Genomic DNA, 20,730 nt, shown 5'->3' on the forward strand with positions numbered 1-20,730 from the left:
AGAACTCTCGCAGGAACAAATCCGGCATTCTTCTTACATAAACAAAGAGGTCTACATGTAGGAGTCTGGAAACACTGATCTTTCTTCAGTAACGACAAGTGAAATGGGGTGCATTGACCTGACCATGGCGGTGCTTGTACCTTTCCTAGCTGCACCCAGCAAGGGCGTCGGATTACGGCGAGGAAAGCGGCTAGGCGTCCCGCGGAAATTCCACGCGAGTTCCGTGGTCCCCCGGCTGTTGGAAATATGCACTTGGCTCGCGCAGATGGTTGAGTACCGCGTTAGATATCTTGTCAAGATGCGCTTAGACAGGACGACTGATTCGTTAGCTAAGTAGATGTCGTCTTGATGTAGAATTTTCCCTGAGTAACTAGCACTTCTTATACCAATTGACACAAACGCTGAGCACGTACTGCATCCAGAGAGATGCTCCAAGCCTCTGCTCTTACCAAGAACTGGTGCTTAATGTTTAAATTATACACCGCTCCTAAAGGGCCGCGATTCGGCAACCAACCGCCGTAAACACATTCGACATTTGCATTCATGAATGCACAGGCCGCAAATTTTCCAGACGATTCTACCATACAGTGCCGTGGGCGGGAATATTGTTGCCTCACAATCCTAATGATGGCCCTTAGAAGTTATATGTATCTGTGTCTTTACAAATCGCTATCAAAAGAGCTTAATTGACTTGATGTAGTATGGAGGTAAAAATAACCAACGTGCAGGGATGAATGCAACTAGCCTGTTTCTGCTAAAACGTAAAATTCTAGAGGCTTTGTGGTGAGTGGGTGGGATAGTGACATAATGTTTGTTTTGAAATTTGGCCGATCGCATTTGTGTCTATGGCTTGCGAAACTTAAAAAAAGGAAAAAAATATTTCCATGATAGGCAAATGACCTGTGTCTCGCTTTTTTTCTATGAAAGAATATTCCATTGGTAATACACGGCACGAGGAAGGGCAGCGCATTGGAGAGCCATTTAACAGAATCGTTTGATTGACAAGTATCTACTTGTGATACCCTTAAGCAAAAGATTTTTCAAATTTTCCCTCACAGAAACAAGAAAGTCAAGTGGGCTAAAAGTTTTTCTTGGTGCGCTTTAAAACTATCATGGTCGGTGGAACCACGTCAAGTGTCATCAATACGACATACATACCCACGTGAGGCCAACGGAGGTGGAACTTGTAACAACAAGTGATCGCAATATGGATATTTATGTAACATCACATTCGCAATCCACACATTAAAGATAGCACAAGAAAATGTCTCTGTGAGACGTGCATACATTCGTCTACCTACCACCACCCGCCCCTAATGATAACAATACCTCATATCAAATATTTATCACATGTAGTGAGCGGGGGAGCATGAAGTGCAATCCATGATAAAAATGGGAACTTCTAACATACTATAAGGCTATGTTTTGCCTTGAAAATAGGTACTCGACAATTAGCATACCCGGTCTCACCTCTAGCTCTCTCTTCTACCTCGTTTAAGTAGAATTCAAACGATGACTTGTCGGAGTAAGCTCTGTCCAGCACAACTCCTGCAGTCTGTTCTGCCGCGAGCTTCTGTCTGATGGCCTGCATGCGGTAGTAGCAGACTTCGTTGTCGCTGTCTTCGCCGGCGTAGACCAGGGCTACCCTTGTTGAGTTGAACTTGAGACACACCAGCAGACTATCAACGACGTCTGCTAGCTTGTTGTCGGTGTGTTCCATCCTGGTTACCGTCTTGTACTCCCCGAAATCACTATAACGGAAGCCCGACGCAGGAGCCCCCGCCGTAAGGACAGGGACCTCCCAATGACTAGCAAGGCGACTTACCTCAGTCGTCGCATAGAGACAAGTGGGACCAATGATCACGTTGGGCTTCAACAAGTCTTTGTAGTAGATATCTAACAACTCGTTTAGAGCTATGTAGTAGCTGCACGCTGTGTCAAAAGTGTCGATGTGGAATGTGTTGTCGCCCAACACTCCATTTTCTCGCAACTCTTCAATCGCGAATGCGACCGTTGGCTCTACCTGGCCCAGCACGTACGGGGCGAAGCTCTGGCTGCTCCAGGGGTACGTGGCCTGCCTCGGCTGAGCAATGAGAACGGTAAAATTCTCGGCCTGTGTATTACAACACCACAAAAGTACTGCGAGTGTTCCCAAGAACAGTTTGGTCGCCATTGTGTACCCAAGAGGTCTACTAGTACCTCTGTGACATCTCTCTCTCCTTTGGCTTATAACGGTCAATCATTAACAACTATAATATGTTGACACCGACCCCTATAAAACACTACAAAGGCGAGTCATATATCGACCACCCTTGAGCTGATGAAAATAACCGACATATTCTGACGGAAGAACTACAAGATCTATTTTTCGCGTCCATCGTAAGAAAAAAAGAGACCAAGGTGTAACTAGTTTTAAACACGCGTGTCACAATGCGTGTCAAAGTCATGTTGCACAACAGTGTACACGGACAACATGGCCGTCATTATGGGTAAGCAAGCCGCCATATGGACATGGCGTTTGCTTGGACAACAAGGCCGTCCTTTATATCTCATTAACACAGACTTTGCAGTGAGCCAATTAAATAGCCCCGTCGTAAATACATCAAGCAGCTTATTAGATGTAAGTGGGACTGCAATGCTGTGATAAACTGTACAATTTGACTTTCCCTATGCTACATGTACAACAAAGAGTTTTTGTCACATTGCATGCTCTGAAAACTGACCTGTAGGTTTAGTATTATGTTCAAAACGTTATCTTAAGTAAGGCAGACAAAACAGATTTAAACCAGTTGTTTTCTGTTGGACGAAATATTAAACATAGTTTTTCAGCCTAAACCTTACATTACACTAATAAGAAAAAATCTCCCAGTCATACTTGTCATTGCGGCTAAAATCTTCCACTAAATACATTGAGTGATATTGGAGAGCCCAAACGTACACCAAGGTACGAGGGGCGTGCAATAAGTAATGGTCCTGACCCACTTCCAGTTGTCTGATCTAAATGAAATTTTGTATGTGTAATAATCCATATCTCTATGGGTTATGTTGCAAAAGACAGCTCTGAACTAATTGTGGTTTCTGATTTACTGGTGTTTGAACTTAGTCAGGTGCGAAATGGACCAGGTGTGAAATGGAACCAGTTGAGTGTCGCGCAGTGATCCGGTTTTTGTATTTGAAAGGACGCACACCAAAGAAGACTTTTGATGAAATAAATGAAACTTATGGTGATGATGCCCCATCATATGACCTTGTAAAACGCTGGCATCCTGAATTCAAACGTGGCTGGAAGTCTGTGGAAACAGCTCCCAGACCTGGTCGTCCCTCTTGTGCCATTGATGAGGCATCAGTTGGAGGACCAACCTGGGGTGTCCTACAAAATCGGTTTCCAGAGCTGCATCAAACGATGGGAGAAATGCATAACTCTGGGTGATTCCTATGAAGAGAAAGACTAATAACTGTGCCAAGTTTCATTAATCTCCTGCTATGGGAAATGGGTCAGGACCATTACTAATTGCACGCCCCTCGTAGCATAGCCTCCATATCAGGCTCTCTGAGGCCGGCAATCAGAAAAGGCCAGCAATCAGCGACCGATCGCGAGTACAAATAGAAATGGCCAGCAAAAGTGTATTATGAGCCCCAAAAAGGCCCCGAAGAGCCTGCTATATGCAGGCTAAAGGTAACCTATGTTTCATTCATAGCACTCATGTGTTTCTAATATAAATTGTACAACTACCATGGGAATTCCCCATACCAATTACATTGCTATGGTTAGGATAAATTAATAGATTTCAATCCAGATCTTATCCAAATCTTATGCTTACTGTGACCAAAAAGTCTTTTAAAAACTGACAAGGCTGCAAAGGCAACATGATTTGACATTTACATGACCGTGATTTGCAATTTGAAAGGAAGCTGCAGTTCAGAAGACAACAACTAGGCGGCCCAAAATTCAATGACATTTTCTTCAAACCAAGGCCTACCTTCAAGCGACAACATAATGGAAATTCATATTTGGAACTAGCTTGTTTACAGGGTTTAGTTAACAAACACGCAAATAGAGTAGACGATGGTATGATTATATGTAAAGTAAACCCGTTGGCAAAAATGTGCTCTTCGAAGAGAGAAATGTTGCTCGATTTGTAACGATAAGAAACTTCGACGAGGAAGACGAGGATAAGATATAGATTTTGTTCAGAAACCCAATGACATATTCTATAATCTAAATATGGCTAAATATGATTTCAACTGTCAACATTTAGAAAAAAAGCGGATGAAAATCAGAAAGATTTTGATATTTTTGTACGTTCGTCATCTTGATTACCGATGTTATACAAAGATGATGAGCGATGTCACAAACCGTTAACACTTAAGTCCCATTTGCACCGGTGCCCCGATGGACTGTGGGATACCGTGTTCTCCACTGGTATAGGTCACGGCGTCTATTTGTTACCGGGTCCGGGTTCATCTTAACTCCGACTTTAATTCAACCAGGTGCCCGGTCGGTCCCCAAAATGCCCCGGAAGCCACTAGGCCCGCTAGTGCCCGAAAGTGCCAAAAACAGTCCGTGAACTGCCCGGGAGGGCCCCTCATTTTCAATTGGGACCTAAGCCCCTTAGATATGTAGGTTATATACCCAAAACGTACGTACCTCTTGCTACGCTGCTGATTTCATCTAAAATGGCTCCGAAGTCAGAGGAAGCCCTGTCAGTGTATTCTTCATCTTTCACAACTTTGATGGTAGTCTCGTTCAGCCTTTCCAACCTTTGCTTGATGGCGGCCATACGGAAGACACAAGGTCTCTGTTGGATGTCCGCTGTCTCAGAGTGGTACACCATGGCTAGCCGATATTCCGGCCGAGTAAAGTTTACCGTCGGGTCCGACAAGAAAGTTGCTACCGCGTCGGCCATTTTGCCGTCCGTGTGCCCCATCCTAATGAGCATCTCGTACTCACTTTGAAAGTCACTGGCCGTGCGGAGTGTTGCGGAGGTGCCCCCTGCTGTGAAGACGGGAACTAACCACTGGCTGGCCAGCCGACTCGTCTCCGTCACCGCGAACGGACAGGTGGGGCCGATCACAACGCTAGGCTTCACGAAATCCACATAGTACAGATCTAACAGCTTGATCTTCGTTTTGTAGTTGTCACATTCTGAGTCGAGTGTATGGATCTTGAAAGAGTTATTTTCCCCCAACACTCCCGTGTCGCGCAGAGTGTCAAGTGCCCAATCGACGGTTGAATTTATCTTGTCTAAAGACCACGCGTAGCTCACCTGTTGTGGTTGAATAACCAGGATGACAAACTCCTCAGAGAATACGCCTCCTATCTTAACGTTTGCAACGACTAGACCCAAAATAACTAGAAACAGTCCGGACGCCATGACGTGAACTTTGATTCTGGCATAAGGAAGTTACTTTTGCAGTCAACTTCGGCCTTTTCTGGTAAATTATTAGCAGTTCTATGTGTAGACAGGTCAATACACAAACAAAACGTGAGAATAAAACTACAGTGTTGCCATATTTTTGAGTGGCTTAATGTTTGTCTAAGTAGAATGAACCGTTGGCATAAAAATTAATGTTTGACTCTCACTCGGAGACGTCTAGCCTAAATATACGTTTATTGGAAACACAACTATAATAAAGGGTCACAATAACATGTGACCTTTTCCCCATACAGCCTCAGTAAACAAAATTCCTAGATATCTGGGAAACATGTTCCAGCGATGTCGTACTGGGGAGGGGGTATAAACAGTCTGTACTCACTGTACTTGTATTTGTGGCACTGCAGGTCGAATCATACATCATCCATATAATATTTAAGCTATCGCTAACATTTCAATATCACATTGTTTTGGCATATATCTATAATTGATGAAGTATATGAAAGTATCTAAGGTGACAAAATAACTTTCAAAAGTGGCTAAAACAGTATTTTATTATATATTGGGTATGATGATTGTAAGCACTTCTGTTCCAAACAATATTATACAAACTTATAGGCATTATTAACCACAACACCTAAACGACACTAATAACTTCCAGACATGCTACCTAAAATGGTGCCACATGAAATACATCTTATTCCTAATTGTTCATTTAGCCACGTAAAAGAACTCAGTTGTATTAAGAAGTCACCACGACCCATCACAACGTTCCGGTATTCATTGTTGAACAGAAAAGTTGGCCTTTTTTTCTTCCTCTAATTAAAAAAAAGAAAAACCCGACTTTCCTACGCATAGCCAACTCTAGTATTTTAGTTGCCTCTTGTTACAATATAATGCCAATCACTGTCCTTGTATGACTGCTATGTTTATACCGCTATTTATACCGCATATTTGCGATTAGACTATGGGCATATAGTGGCACGTGTACGTGAACTGTTACTTTAAAGATCTTAACGCCCCAAAGTTTACAAGATAACTCGGACAGTCGTCAGATGTAACGTTAAGACCAACCGACGTGTGATTGCATTGTTTGCGATATGCTGCTGCTGTTGTTGTTGCATGTTTGGTTTTGTGTATTATAATTTATGTATTCATCAAAGAGTAAGCTTACCTCTGGCGACTTCTGCTACATCCTTCATTGCGCTGTCCAAATCTACTTGTCCATCAGGTCCATCAGTCCTTTCCATTGTTATATTGGCCGTTTTAGTCTCGTTCAACATGTCCTTGATGGCTTTGATGCGGAAGAAACAGGTGCTTCCGTGACATTTGCTCTTTGAATCTCTGTATACTAGAGCTACCCGTGTCCAGTTAAAATGAGACAGCAAGCTCCCCACTGCTTTTGCAAGTTTGTTGTCAGTGTGCCCCACTCTCGTTAACATCGGGGCTCCCTGAAATTCATCTTCGCGGAAAGTTGAAGCCGGTCCGCCGGCCGTGATAACTGGGACTTTCCAGTGAGTACCCAAACGGCTAGCTTCCGCAACGGTAAATACATCGGTAGGTCCAATGATCACACTCGGCCTCAAACGCTGTTCGTAGTACAGGTATGTCAGCTTAAGATTAGTTCTGTACTGGCTGCATTCTGAATCCAGTGAGAGGACCCTGAAGACGGTGTTCGTTCCTAATGAATTGAACAAACCCCTGTCTCCCAGATCGTCGATCGCCCATTCGACGGTTAATGTTATCTTGTCTAAAGACCACGCGTACCTCACGTCTTGCGGTTGGATAACCAGGATGACAAAGTCCTCGGAAAACACTTCTATCTTCCCGCTCAACAGAATTAGACAAAAAGTGACAAGGAACAGTCTGGCCGCCATGATGGCAAGGTTGGTTTTCTCGCGAGGAAGTGACCTTTGTTGTCAACTCTGGCCCCTGTGGTAAATCATTGAATGCAATTTCGGGCGCACAGGAAAGAACAACAAGAAATACTATATACTCCATTTTCTTAAGTGGTTTAATATTTATTTGGATCTTATGAAAGTTGGCCACGATAATTACGACATGGTTTGCCTGTCTTTCAGATAAGAGATTTTGGCAATGTTTGTCAAGAGAAAAGGATGCTATATTTGGTTTTAGTTGAACAAACAAAACTCTTCGATAGCCTGGTAATGCATTTAAAGTGTTGCGTCGTGCCGGCCGGGTTTGCAGCACTCGTGGTTAGATGTTAGTTCACCGGTGGTGTGGGCCGCACGTACATGGTATAGGCCATACTAATATAAGTGTAGGCTGTACTGATTAGATATTGTACAATGGATGCGATGGGAAACAAGGAATCAGAGATCTCATGCCTCCGTGAAATATTTTGCAAATTTCTTCTTCTTTTTGTTTCTCACCGACGTTTGACTTTATTAAAATGTCGGAATTTGTATCTGAGGATGTACATCTATGCCGACATGACCTATATCAAGGAATTCGTTCATTCTTCAAGTCTGGGGTTTTCCTCCTCATAGTTTTTTAAAGACACGACATTTTCCGACTAACCCCCATAGTTAAGCAAGGCAACAGGTGTTAGTTGAAATTGAGGACGGACCCTTTGGTATATTCTTGGACCCTCCGATTACACTTCCTGTCAGTGTCCCGTGCAACCTCCTACCCATCTGTGGTGAGACGCGCCCACCGTATGGAATGATTCACGGGGGAAATACTACAAACACACACACACACCACTTGCACAGACAGACATTACGAAAACAATAGCTCTCCTCAGGGAGGATCCGGAGGTGAACTTGAGTTTTGTTTTTGCGAAAACATTCGCAGCAGTTTCTACAATTACACTGGCTTTTCCCATGTTCAAAAAAAGTCAAAGATGATATTTCTACTAAGATAACAAAACCAACTTACTATAATATGATTTTAAAACTTGTGACTGTTAATCTACCGCTTACCACGAAGAGGTTAATCTGTAACAACGATTATAATGACTTTGGAATGATTCATTACTTTTTACATTTTATTAAGCACCTTCGTCTGTGTTCACTCCGGACTGACAAATGCATCACTTAATCACTTTCAATAAAATTTACAGCAAGGTATAACAGGGTGCAACGTTGGTCTAATATGTCCATGTATGTATGTATATGTATGTATATGTATGAATAAACCATGAATAATAAACCTTCGGACATGAATGTGCATTATGTCTTTATTTAGAACAATTTTCAATTGCACTTGCACTTGGCAGGGATGTGTGAATTGTCCTCCTCCAAGCCCTCTAACCCATGGCCAGTTACACAATATTGTATCAATGTTCGAACATGTGACAACAAATTATGAACCTATGTTGGAACAGTTTAGACCCTAACAGAAATAATGTATTTGATGTTAGAAATGTTTCTTACATGTATAAATACATGTAGATTACATGTAGATGAAAATAAATTTAGTTAGAACCTCACCAGCTGTTATAAATACGTGTTCTAAACATTACATTTATCACAGTCAGATTGTTAGGAAAGAGTTCCAAAATGTTAGAACAAAAGGCATGCAAGAAACACCCTCTTGGTAATGTGGAATTGAATGTTTTTAATTAATTGAAAAAAATGGTAACAAACTATAGTAATTCAGGGAACTATGATAATTCAGGGCGTGAAACACATTGTTTTCTTCCTCTTCTTGTGGTGGTTTGCATTGTGATATGTACTTAAGTTTTAAAAAGGACGCTTTTGTTGACTCCATAGAGAAGGCTACATACAGAGTCCCTCCCGCCATGTGGCTGAGTTCCAGGGGTGACGTCAATAGCCAGTTGCAGAAGTACGAGTTTGAGCTTCACCAGCAGGCTCCCATGCAGACTCAGCACCAGCAGCAAGACGAGTTCCATACACCCCACCCTCCTGCACCTATCCTAGGAACAAGCTGTCAGTAGTGTTGAAGGGAGTGAACGCACGTAAGTCATATTTAAGCGTAGTGTACTCCAAGTGTGATAACCAAGTTAATGTCCATGGGACACCGCTACTGTGTGCAGTTGTCGACGTCTTTCCAAACACAAAATATCACAGGAATGCCTTATGCCTGAGGGTGCTGGCAGCTGTGTTTTGGAGTTTTGTTGTTGTCGATGAAAGGTGAAGACTGTTTTAATAAGTACAAAGGCATCTCTATACTATATATAGGAGTAGACGTTTTGTAGGGACTGCAGGCAGACTAGCAGTAGCTACATTAACATATAATTTGCACTTACTGCGATTCTTGTCCAGACAGTATGTTTCTAGTCACCTTCGCCAAGAATGCTATGTTTTGGGTAGCGTTTGTATGTTTGCATGTAGAAGACCAGCATAACTCGAGAACTCCTTGATAGATAGTATTGATATTTGATATGTGGGTAGGTATTCATAAGACCTGGAAACGACTAGATTTTGGGCCCCCTAGCGACCTGTTGTGTTAATGCAGCGGACCTTCTGGATTTGATATCTCGAGTTCTGGACATGCTGCGATTTTTGAGTGATAGACAGCTCTTGATGCCGAGAGTAAGTGGTATAGGCTTGGACATCCTAGCGGCATGTTTTGGAACTGCAGTGCAGGTTTCGTTTCAGCTTTGAAACTAAACACGCTCTGTTCCATTATAGGTCTATTGCAACATGTGGCATTTGTAACTGAGAAAGATAAGAATATTGATAGATATGTATTATTCAAAGTAAAGACCCAATTTGCATAATTAATGAAACATTGCTATAATCTAATGTCATTGTGGTGAATGATGGGAACTTCTTACTTGTAGCAATTGGAAGTTATGTAGTAATGTACAGGTGAAGACGAACATATATCCGCACAGATTATGAGAAAATACAATTAAAACCTCTTTTCTAAACATAGATTGTGCACGTCTGCTGTTTTGTAAAGGAGATGATCAACTAATATAATTTTAAGTAAATAAGGAACTTATTTGCATAATTAATGACAAACACAATTAAGCAGTTGTAAAGATAAGAATCATTTGGCGAAGGTATGGGGTCGTGGAACTCTAGTTGACTCTGTGCCACCAGAGGACTTGAATTATGTCTCCTATTCCTGCAGTACCTCTATAATGGCCTTCATGTAGCCAAACCTGTGTGACTCTTTCACTCAATGTACTACACTACACAAAAGTGGTTTTGTTTCCTGGGGATATAAAGCTTTTGAAGACATTTCTGTGGCTTTAGGCCATACATTCGGGCCAATCAAGATCGAAATGGGAACAGACGCACCCTGCACAACAGAAACTTGGCCAGGTTTCGCTTTGTCGTACGTTTTGAAGGTGTTTGGACAGACAAAATAGACACACGAATATTCTGGCTTTCAAGGAGGATCTATAACCCTTCATATCACCCAAACTGACGCCTGGTTGATAATCTTCTGCTAAGCCACTGCCAAGTTCTAGACCGTTTCAGCTGTCAATCAAAACTAACAGCTCGGCCAATAAAATGATTTGATCACATGACTGACACGTGTAATTGATACGTTATTGTCATTTTTAAAACTCCTTGAAATGCTAGACCCTTGACACTTCTATCAAAGACTAATTAGTACTGGAAGGACATCCACAACACCACAACAATGCAGTGCCCCAAACAAGACGGTAACGTTATACATAAAATGCATAAGTCGGTATCTTCTTACGTTTACTTAGTAATACTTAATCTGGGCAGTTACACATGTCCGCATGTAGCTCACTAGTGTCTATCAAAGTATAAAGTGTCGATAAATCTAGGTGTTGCTCGGCCTTGCTGTAGACAGCGAAGACTTGTTGTTGTTTAACAGGCCTAATCCCCAAACAGACGTTGGAAGAAAAATCGTAACATTTTTTCAGCTTCCTGTTGTTAAAAAGTCGTATGTGACAAAACTAGAAAAAAACCTCACGATTTTGCCTCATCTGCCTATAGATTGAACAGACCCTCATGGCTTTCGTATAATGGTCCAATAACCTGCAAAGATTGCATCGTATATTCCCTTCACCTCTGTGAGCATTTTCTGTACTTTAATTTAATCTGTTTGCTCTATTCCTTTCGGGGGTCGGCGGGCATGTGGCCACAACGGCTATTTCAGTTGTATCCATCTGAGAGGCGATGCTGTACTGATTGACTAGTATTTGAGTTACAAACCAATCCATTGCGTATTTTACAAATGACTTAGATTCAGTAAGGAATTTAGATAGTAAAGAAAACAGAACTTTTTTAGACAATTCTGAAAGGGGATTCTCGTTCTGAAAATCATGGGTTGAGCTGTGCATTGGCAGATCAAATGTGAAGCACCTGGTTAGTAACCTTGTCAACAGTTTTCTTGACTTTTCAACAAATTAGCACAGCAAGGCCAAAATCGTACCCAAGCAAGAGCTCAAGCATTCCTGGCAAGGGCGTACGAAACCAAAGTACACATTCAATCTTTTCATATTCCACAGCCAAGATAGAATTATTCAATCAACATATATACACGTTCGCATTTGCACCACATGTACACACTTGCCTTGTTATTTGATATTGCGCCGTCAACAATAATTCTTCAGATTCTAGGATTTTGTTGCAAGGCAACCGAACGGAATTGTAGAGGTGAAGTGTTTATGATTTAATATTTGCACATCGGCTTGTGATTTACGAGTGCTCTTGAATTTTACAATGATTGGTATATTGTCATTATTATGTCACAGGTTGAAAGCACTGGAACAGATGTTATGGGAACGTTGTACACGTCTACTTTTTGTCAGATGAATTATTGTCAGGCGATATATGACATCCCTGACAGTTTCAATTCAATTTGTATGGCTGGTGTTTTGTGGTAGATCTCACCATTTCAAGTGCATTAGAAGTTGGGGTATACATGCATCAATGTAGTCCCCTTTTTGTTGGTATATAATCGTATATTCTTGAGTCTGAGCGTCTGGGCTTCTTATAACAAACAGAGTAGTTATGGTTATTACGTATGAGAAACATTTCCCCACTGCGGGTGTCTTGCCACGTTTTTCTCAAAACTCAGTTGGTCGTACGACTGGATAGTTGTTTACCCTTCCCATGCACAGTTATTTTGCTGCAGAATCATTCCATGGAAGAGACTGGCACTACACTTCAGGATGTGCACCCTTGAATTGGATCCCGATTTAAACTAAAATATGGACCACATTAAGTGTTGTCTAATCCCCTTGTGGCAGGAGCAAACGGTTCAAACCTCACCATTACGAAATGGTACGTCCTGGAAAGGGGGACGCACTAATGATTGTGTGAATAGCCCTGAAAACTTGGAGAACCATCACACTTAGGTTATAGTTTACAGAAATTCTAAAGTATGTTGTAAAGTGTATAAAGGTTTTCAAAAATAAAAATATTTCGCTGTCCGTCAATCATAAAGAGTGTAAACATACACTCCACCTCCACCAATGTTTCTGGTACAACCCCCTATAGACAAGACAATTCGGCGACGCTTGAAAACACTGGAAAGTCGGGTGGTGAAGACAAAGTCTCATTTCATGTCCAGGCAAGTTTCTCCACAGTCGAGGTGACATCGTCTTCGTTTTGGGATCGCCGCATATTACGTTATCATTGCCTGGGTAAGTTTCTTCATTCTTTAAACTAAACACGACAAGAAGTGTATAAGAAAACAATGTGCAATATCAAAAAGCCATCAGTGGTTGGTTGAACGTTGTTATGTACAAATACGGTTTCACGCATTGAATGATTGTCTACACCTGTCAACAGCTGTACAGGTCTGGTCATTGGCATTGTTTCTTAGATATCTGAATGCTGTAGGGAAGATAAAGACAACTGCAAACTACATATTTTTTAATCTCATCATCATCAGAATTCTCTACTGGCCACTTTTCGCACCCCAAAACATACAGCGTCAAAACTGATTGGAAAGAAAAAACAGGCAACACCTATTCTACGTAAATGGATGCAATCGAGGTAGATAAGATAAGGTGAGAAAAATATTAGGTCTCCAAAATATAAATCTAACGGTATAAATTTCTTACCGCATGATTGACTATCTGAAGAAAAATGATAACGTACATGTAGCTTACGAGATATGATACATAACATCTGAGTAATTACCTGCCTTATAACATAAACTATGCATAAAGTTATATACATGGACTTATCATATGCTGATCTTTGTTAACGAATGACCGTACAGGTAGGGATCTTTATTCAATACGAACACGATAATGTACTGTCATCTCCAGAAAGTGACAAATGGACTGAGCTTGGGGGGTACTTCTTATCTTATTTTCTCAGTTGTTCTAATTTCTATGAATATTCTTGGGGGAATTATAAATGACAGTTGTTCGATATAGCAAGTAAAAATACAACAGTTAGAATTAATCATCATCAGTATCATTCAATGAATATAGACGTTTGTACATCATTCTGATGTCACTGAACATCAAAGCTTAGTCAATCATACTTCCTTTTATCGCTTCCTGTCGCCAGGTAATCAAGTTTATGTCCACCCATGACGTCCTACACGGTACCGCGACTCGCGAAAAACACTGTTTTGAGAAGAATCATTGCGACTCGCAAATTTGTTATGTTCAAAAGCAGATGAGCAAAATCATGAAAATTTGCAATTGACTGAACTTGGTGATGACGCACTATTTAACAGTTCAGTTCAGTTAATTGCAAATCGGAAGTGACAATGCCAACTTCCGAACCGGCTATTGTGTTTACCTCGACGCCACGGACAGAAATTACATGTACCTTGAATCAAGATTGGACATAAGATTCGTAAAATGTAATGTTCTATAACATCAGAATGGTGTGTGTTTTGTACAAACTTCTATTTATATAAATAATACTGTTCTGCCTAATAGTATCAGGACATGTTGAACTTTGGTGACATAAGCACTTTAAACCCTGGTGACCATGATAAATTGGCATCACACGTAATATAGATGATAGCTGGACAAGTTCATCGACCTGTGACACGTGGTCAAGCCGACCTCACAGGTGGTTATAGATAATGACTGAATCAAGTAACACGTTTTTATCATTTCGACTTGTACGTTTCTATACGCATTGTGGCAGGTGTTTTTAGTATGCCGTGAAGTATACATTCCCTTAACGATCAGAGGCAGCTGGTCTGCAAAAACAGTGGATACAAATACGTAGCCTAGCATATCACTGGTACTGGTCATGTACCGGTAAGGAGAAAGCACAAAATAAGAAGTTATTGTCTTTTTGGGGCGCGGAATGGCCCACGAGTTGATTCAGACAAAATGGCTGAACTGAAAGCTTTCTGTTATTACCAGAAAATGGCCTTCCTCAGAGCAGTGAAAATGAAGAAACATGCCATTGATATCAAGGATGAGCCCGACGAGCTCAACAACTGGGACGACTTTGAGCCAATCGGAGAAGAGGAAGCCTTGGATGACGTCGTCAGCTTCATGAAAGAACGTGGGCACGAGTTTTCTCCCTACACGGTGGACTGGGCACGAGAGACAGTCCTCTTCGTGCGCACACAAGAAGGCGTGGACCTTAAGGAGAAAGGCTACCTCCAGCTGGTAAGTTTCGTTTTTTGAACGCCCACCGGACTGAAACAATTAAGATCAGACAGTCAGTCAGCGAATACGATGATGATGCGATGATGATGACGACAACGGTGACGTCAATAATGACAATCACTCACCACTGTCAGCAGTCGAAAGTTTTTTATGCTTGTTTGCTTGTATTTCATACCCATTAAATCATATGGTGGCTTAAAATGCCAGGTTTGTACTGAAGAGATCAGATACATCACACCGGAAAGAATCCCTACACTTTTCGATGAGTCTAGAGGGTTCTTTTACGTGCTGGAGGCGTGACTCTTCTCAAACACGATACCTCCATTTAACGCCCTATCCGACAGACATCTCTAACAGAAGCTAGATACTCATTTTCAGTGAAGTGAAGTGAGTAACGTTAAAGGTGTATTAAAGTGCCTTTTTCAAGGGCACAGCTTTGCAGCATTTCAGAGGATTCGAACCTAGCCGGGGCATTGAACCCTTACGCCACCTTACGCCAAAATATTATGGTCACCTAATTCGTCTCCATGTTATAGCTTTCAAGAAAAGTACTATAATTCATAGTTCTGACAGAATGCGTACAATGAAAGACATTATCTAACATAATTGTCTCCATTATTTTTCAGGCGCAACGTACGTACGTCCAAGAACTGCTGTCTATTCCGTTCTCACAGCTCCAGGCCGTGGCTGATGCTGTATCTGAGAAGATCGCCGATGTGCGAAATATCTTCATATACATTACTGGTATGGTATACCATTAATATATGGATTTGAAAGAGATAAACAAAAGCTATTTAAATAAAATGCAATTCTCATAATCAACAGCATTTCTGAATTGCTTTATCTATTCCTGCTTAATATTTTTTCTACCTTCTCTGTCATTGCCCTCCAGCACGATGTGGATCCACCCTTGTGGTGAAGGCAACCAACGCCCTGCCATATGCGATGGCGATCCATGCCCCTGATGTTTATTCAATCATCGCTATGGCTCACCACAAGGTTCAGAGAGGGGAAACCCCTGGTGACATCGGCACGATTCCAGACGTTCTACGAGACGACGAGAGCACGATCGCCTTCGTGAAGAACATCAGCACACTTTATAACCACTACTTTCTCTGCAATGACGCGAAGGGAGGACGATTGACCATTATGTATAAGTTGAAGTCACATGCGGTCACCTTTGCCAAGGTCATGGCTAAGGCTCACCCCGAAGCCAAAACGCTCTTCATGTACCGAAATGGCATGAAAATGGTAGAATCATCCATTCGACTAAATTACGGTGGATGTAAAGAAGACTATTACGATTGGGTTAAGGCCATGAAGACCATGGACAGGAAAAGAAGAGAGTTTTACGAAGAAAACCTCGACCTGATGCCGGAGTTCTATTTCATTTTTGGGGACGACCCAAAACTGAAAACAGCCCAACATAATGCCCATCAGTTGTACTACTACATGACCTTTTGGCAAGGTGCTATGCAGGAAGCCATAGACCTCCAACGGGAGGACCCGGAGCACTTCTTCCACGCTGTCATCAACTACCGTGCACTTGCTGACCGGAAGGAGGAGGCTTATCTCGAGATGATGGAGAAGCTTGGCATCACCCTAGACATCGATGACACCGCCAACAGGAAAGCCCTGGCCAAAGTCTTCCGGAAGGATAGCCAGAGTGGTACGGTGATTTCAAGTCATAAGAAGGAAGAGAAGGACAACTGGAAGCCTCACGCTGACGTCTGGTTAGGAGAGTGGGAGCGCCGCATCTTTGACAACATCTTTAAACGTACCAACCTGGAAGTCAACGATCCTGCATTTGTCTTCCCAAATACTATCTTCTGAGAACGGGGAGAAACGCACCATTCCACTCCTACCTGTGTTCCTGAATTAAGCAGCAGAATGCAAATGATTTTATATTAGTGAAAAGTTAGTAGCTGGTGTCAGGCTTTTGATAAACGCGGGGTGTCGGAAATGGAGTGCTAAAATGTCGTTCTAGATACAATAGATACAAGAGATTGAGGAAAACTTCGATATCTTGGAGTAGATTCATTTCTGCTGTGTCATGTCTTATATACAGCGCTACTATAGCAAGAATAAGGAGTTGCGCACTGTGGAGTGCAGATGTCAACACAGTTGCTCAAATGACTTCAGGTCCATTTAAATATATGTAGATCACCAGTTCTACCTCACAATACTTTCAGCGATTCAGCGAGTTGTGTTTCATTTCTGGTTTCCGAAATAATTAGACCTCTCTTTTCACCATATGTTTGAGTTTTAGGAAATTCTGGAAACTAACGGTTAGTGAGGGTCGTGTGCGCTCTTATTCACAGAGTTCTGTCGTGCACATTGGTGTAAGGGAATATGATTGTCTACCCTGTGTGTCTGTATCTGTATCTGTATCGTACGTTGGTCAGTCACCAAGGCTAGCTCTTCGTAACGTTAACAGACTTTGTCCAGTTAGGTAACCCGTCTCTATCTCTCACTTAGTTCTCCCGTCATAAGGACGAAGGGGCCTCTCTTGTTCCGCGCCCCTCGTACGCCAGTAACCCCATCGCTTTATGTATTTCTGCAGCCAAAGTAATACATCAAATCAATTATCTTTGTTCACATAGATAGAAGACGCGTAGTCAATAGTATATGACAGAAAATGTAGAGAAGGTCATCGAGATATATTTACCTCTGAAAATCGAATGAAACAACGGGATAAACGAATAAACCATGCAGTTTTCCTTTGCATTTGTAAAGATTCTTACCGTTGTCTATTTTCTTTTAGTGACGCCTCAGTACTAGTGTTACGATTTTTAGCAATAACTTGGAGGTATGATGCCTTCGATGTGTACAACAATGCCTCCCCGTGTGTAAGTCGCCTCTTCCATGATTGGAACCATGACCTGCGCGTCTGATACTTCCTGCCACTCCCCCAAGACTGGCCTTAGCGGTGATGACACCATCTTTCAAATCACTTGCTGTCACTCTACTGAAGCTGTATTCAAACAACTACGGATGCACAAGAACACAACAAATAAAAGCAGCGAAAAGCTATGTCACCGTACAAGGGGGGGAATAAAAGATGTGGAGGAGAAGACAATGTAAGCAAAATGTGAACTAAACACAATCATATTTGATGCCCGTGGATGATTGATTATTTGGCATAAACGAATATTTTATTTTTCCCCATTCTTTTATAAAGCAACATGGAATATGCAGTCATGTAGCGCATCTTTTTAAAATCTATTTCTGTCGACGCCAGGAGTTAACACGGTATTCATTTCCAATTTAACGCAATCTCACCGCCATATTTAGTAACCTTCCTCGCACTAGCAAGGCGATCAGCTCTATAAACCGGTTGGTGATACCAAGGCCAATGGTAGTATCGATTCACTGTTGGATATATGGATATACGTATCATGTTTGTAGATGAAATATTGAGGCACCTCTGGTCAGGAACCAAAAAGGAAATGATTCCAGGGAGAAATACTACCGGGAGGGGCGGCATTTTCTTCGATATAGGTGCCCATGCCGAGTGATTGGTTTGATACCATAAATCAGTTACTCAAGCAACTGGATATGATTTTGGAAACGGTCTGAATGTCTAACCTACATCGACGTAGATTGGTTTTATGCTCTACGGTTGTAACGTCGTGTGCGGGTTTTATTGGGGATAGGGTTTTATGTTTCCACAAAATCTCAAGCACTTCTGTCTCCCTATCTTGTCGTTATGGTTATTTGATATTTGGAGTTGTCTCTGATATCGTTCATCTGGTGCGCTCGCGGGTGACTTTACGATGACGAGAGTCGAGGGATATGCCTGACATTTACAGAGTTTACCTACGGCCATCGGTAACTTCAAACACATTTCATTTCCCATGATTCACTGTGGTCTACAGATAATTGCAAGGGGCTTAAATCTTTTGCAATCACCACTGGACATGAGAACTTGGAAACGTAAACTAGCTTATTATATTCTACCACTTTAGAACTGTTCTTTCAGTGACGCAAGAAAGCCAGTCCGATGAGATTAGTCACTTTTAAACAAATCAAACTTTTAGAACCGACGAGCTGTGGGGTCGTGGAACTCAATGTTTCTAGTTCATTCCATGTTGATGACCTTATAAACATACTATTGATTCGGAGGGTATGGACCAATCTGCACACACTGTTGAACCGATAACTCTGACATATCGGAGAGTGTTCCATTCGTGCAGCAGATGGCATCCATGTGGGACCTGCTGGAGCCCAAGTTTGAATGTGCGTCACTTATTTGAATAATCCCTCTCAGTAGGGATGTCTGTAGGACATGTTTATGAAACTTATGGAACAGATAAATCAGACTTTGGCGTAACGAACGCATCAGCTAGAATTGATTCCCAGCCTGGTATTCAGACCTATTTTAGTTACATGGTCATGTCTCGCGATCAGGGGCGATGGTACGAAGAGCTCGCGACTCGGCAGCTAAAATAGGTTTGAATACCAGGCTATTGACTTCGTCCGCTGAATACCCCACACCTACCCCCCATAATGAACATCTCCGCACCTCGGAATACTGCGCGACCGAATAAATGCGAAAACGTATTGGAGAACATGACCTGTGAATCGTAGACATATGGCGCTGCCTCGGGACGTATGCCCTGTGGGAGGGGGTGTTCAAACATTGTTGTATGAGATAAATGATTATTTCGGTGAATGTGAAACAACCCCTTCAACTTCAGGAGGTTTTTTATATGTTAAAAGGTTTGTAGAATACTACAATGATAACCACATACTGATGGACAAAGAAGCAAACAGGGCGGATTTTACACAGATCTAATCTAAGGCGCGGTTCTATTAGTCGTACGTTATGATTTTGTGGTAGGCTTTTCAGAACAGATATGACAGAACTTACAGGATCTGCGGTAATCTTTCCATCAAAAGGCAGCTGAGTTTTGTTGTACGTATCTACGATTGTTTTACGAATGTAAACCTACGGCATGGCGGATGCTCCTATATCAGGCTCAGTGGCAGATGTTTAGTGCCTACGGGAAGAAGTCATGTGATGAGGTGTTCTATATTATGTGATTCCGTATGACTTGAATGTATACATAGCGAAGCCGTAGTGACTTAAGCACTTAAGAAAAGCATGGTGTTGTTAATGAACATGATTATATGAATGGCTTTTTAAAGTAAGAAAAAATAACATTGTAACGTTTTCACCTTCGCCGCCATGTTGGAGTCGCTACTTGTATTTTAGTAAATAGTAGCTATTGTGTTTTCGGACTTTCAAAGATCTTCTGTGCCTCTCAAATAACCAATATCATTGTCTATAGCTGAAAGAAAAAATGGCTAAATACTCAGAACATGCAATAAAACACAATAAATGCTTTGTAGATTTGAGCTACAATCCATTATGGGCAAGAACATGGCAGACATACCTGTCTGTTTCATTTACATAATTGACTGAAAACGCTTATATTGCGGCGGTCCTTTTTTTTTCTTTACTGCTTGTGCTTGTATCGTTAACATAATATGACTGCAAAATCAGAGCAGCCCAGAGTTACCTGAATGGGAATGATCACAGGGAAAAATGTCTGGCATATCGCACGAAAACCCCCATGGCTCTCATCTCGTCATCCTAGAACGCAGCACCAATGATATCGGGGATTGCACCAATTATCAGATCACCACAACGGCAGCAGAGGGAGAAGGGTATGGACGCCAATCGTCTTTTCGATAAAATGAAATGGAGACACAACATTTAAAGCAAAAATATGCTAGTATCAAGCCAACTTTATCAGGCTCCTTTCATTGCAAAACGTTGAACAGGGTGCTTCCCGCAGGCAGTCTTTTTCTGTAAGGAAAGCTGTCATCAAA

General features: G+C 41.8%; 2 protein-coding genes across 6 annotated transcripts in view; one reads left to right on the forward strand and one right to left on the reverse strand.

Annotated features, from left to right (window-relative positions):
* The window catches only part of LOC118405741, a 52,474-nt gene extending 45,202 nt beyond the window's left edge, over window positions 1-7,272 (reverse strand). Inside the window, exon 1 of one of the 3 annotated variants that reach the window (XM_035805485.1) lies at window positions 1,471-2,181. In XM_035805485.1, coding sequence (XP_035661378.1) covers window positions 1,471-2,173 — 703 coding nt within the window. In that variant the 5' untranslated portion in view covers window positions 2,174-2,181. Of the gene's footprint in view, window positions 1-1,470; window positions 2,182-4,648; window positions 5,497-6,549 lie in introns of those variants that run through there. The other 2 variants (XM_035805477.1, XM_035805467.1) reach the window with 2 other exon arrangements.
* The window catches only part of LOC118405776, a 92,289-nt gene extending 74,654 nt beyond the window's left edge, over window positions 1-17,635 (forward strand). For 2 of the 3 annotated variants that reach the window (XM_035805536.1, XM_035805527.1), the window contains exons 2-5: window positions 9,113-9,318; window positions 14,641-14,892; window positions 15,519-15,636; window positions 15,785-17,635. In XM_035805536.1, the coding sequence (XP_035661429.1) occupies window positions 14,644-14,892; window positions 15,519-15,636; window positions 15,785-16,725 (1,308 nt within the window). In that variant the 5' untranslated portion in view covers window positions 9,113-9,318; window positions 14,641-14,643 and the 3' untranslated portion in view covers window positions 16,726-17,635. Of the gene's footprint in view, window positions 1-9,112; window positions 9,319-12,771; window positions 12,943-14,640; window positions 14,893-15,518; window positions 15,637-15,784 lie in introns of those variants that run through there. The other variant, XM_035805519.1, reaches the window with a different exon arrangement.
* The last annotated feature ends 3,095 nt before the right edge of the window (window positions 17,636-20,730 follow it).

Source organism: Branchiostoma floridae, chromosome 2, assembly GCF_000003815.2.
Source record: "Branchiostoma floridae strain S238N-H82 chromosome 2, Bfl_VNyyK, whole genome shotgun sequence".
Classification (NCBI taxonomy): domain Eukaryota; kingdom Metazoa; phylum Chordata; class Leptocardii; order Amphioxiformes; family Branchiostomatidae; genus Branchiostoma; species Branchiostoma floridae.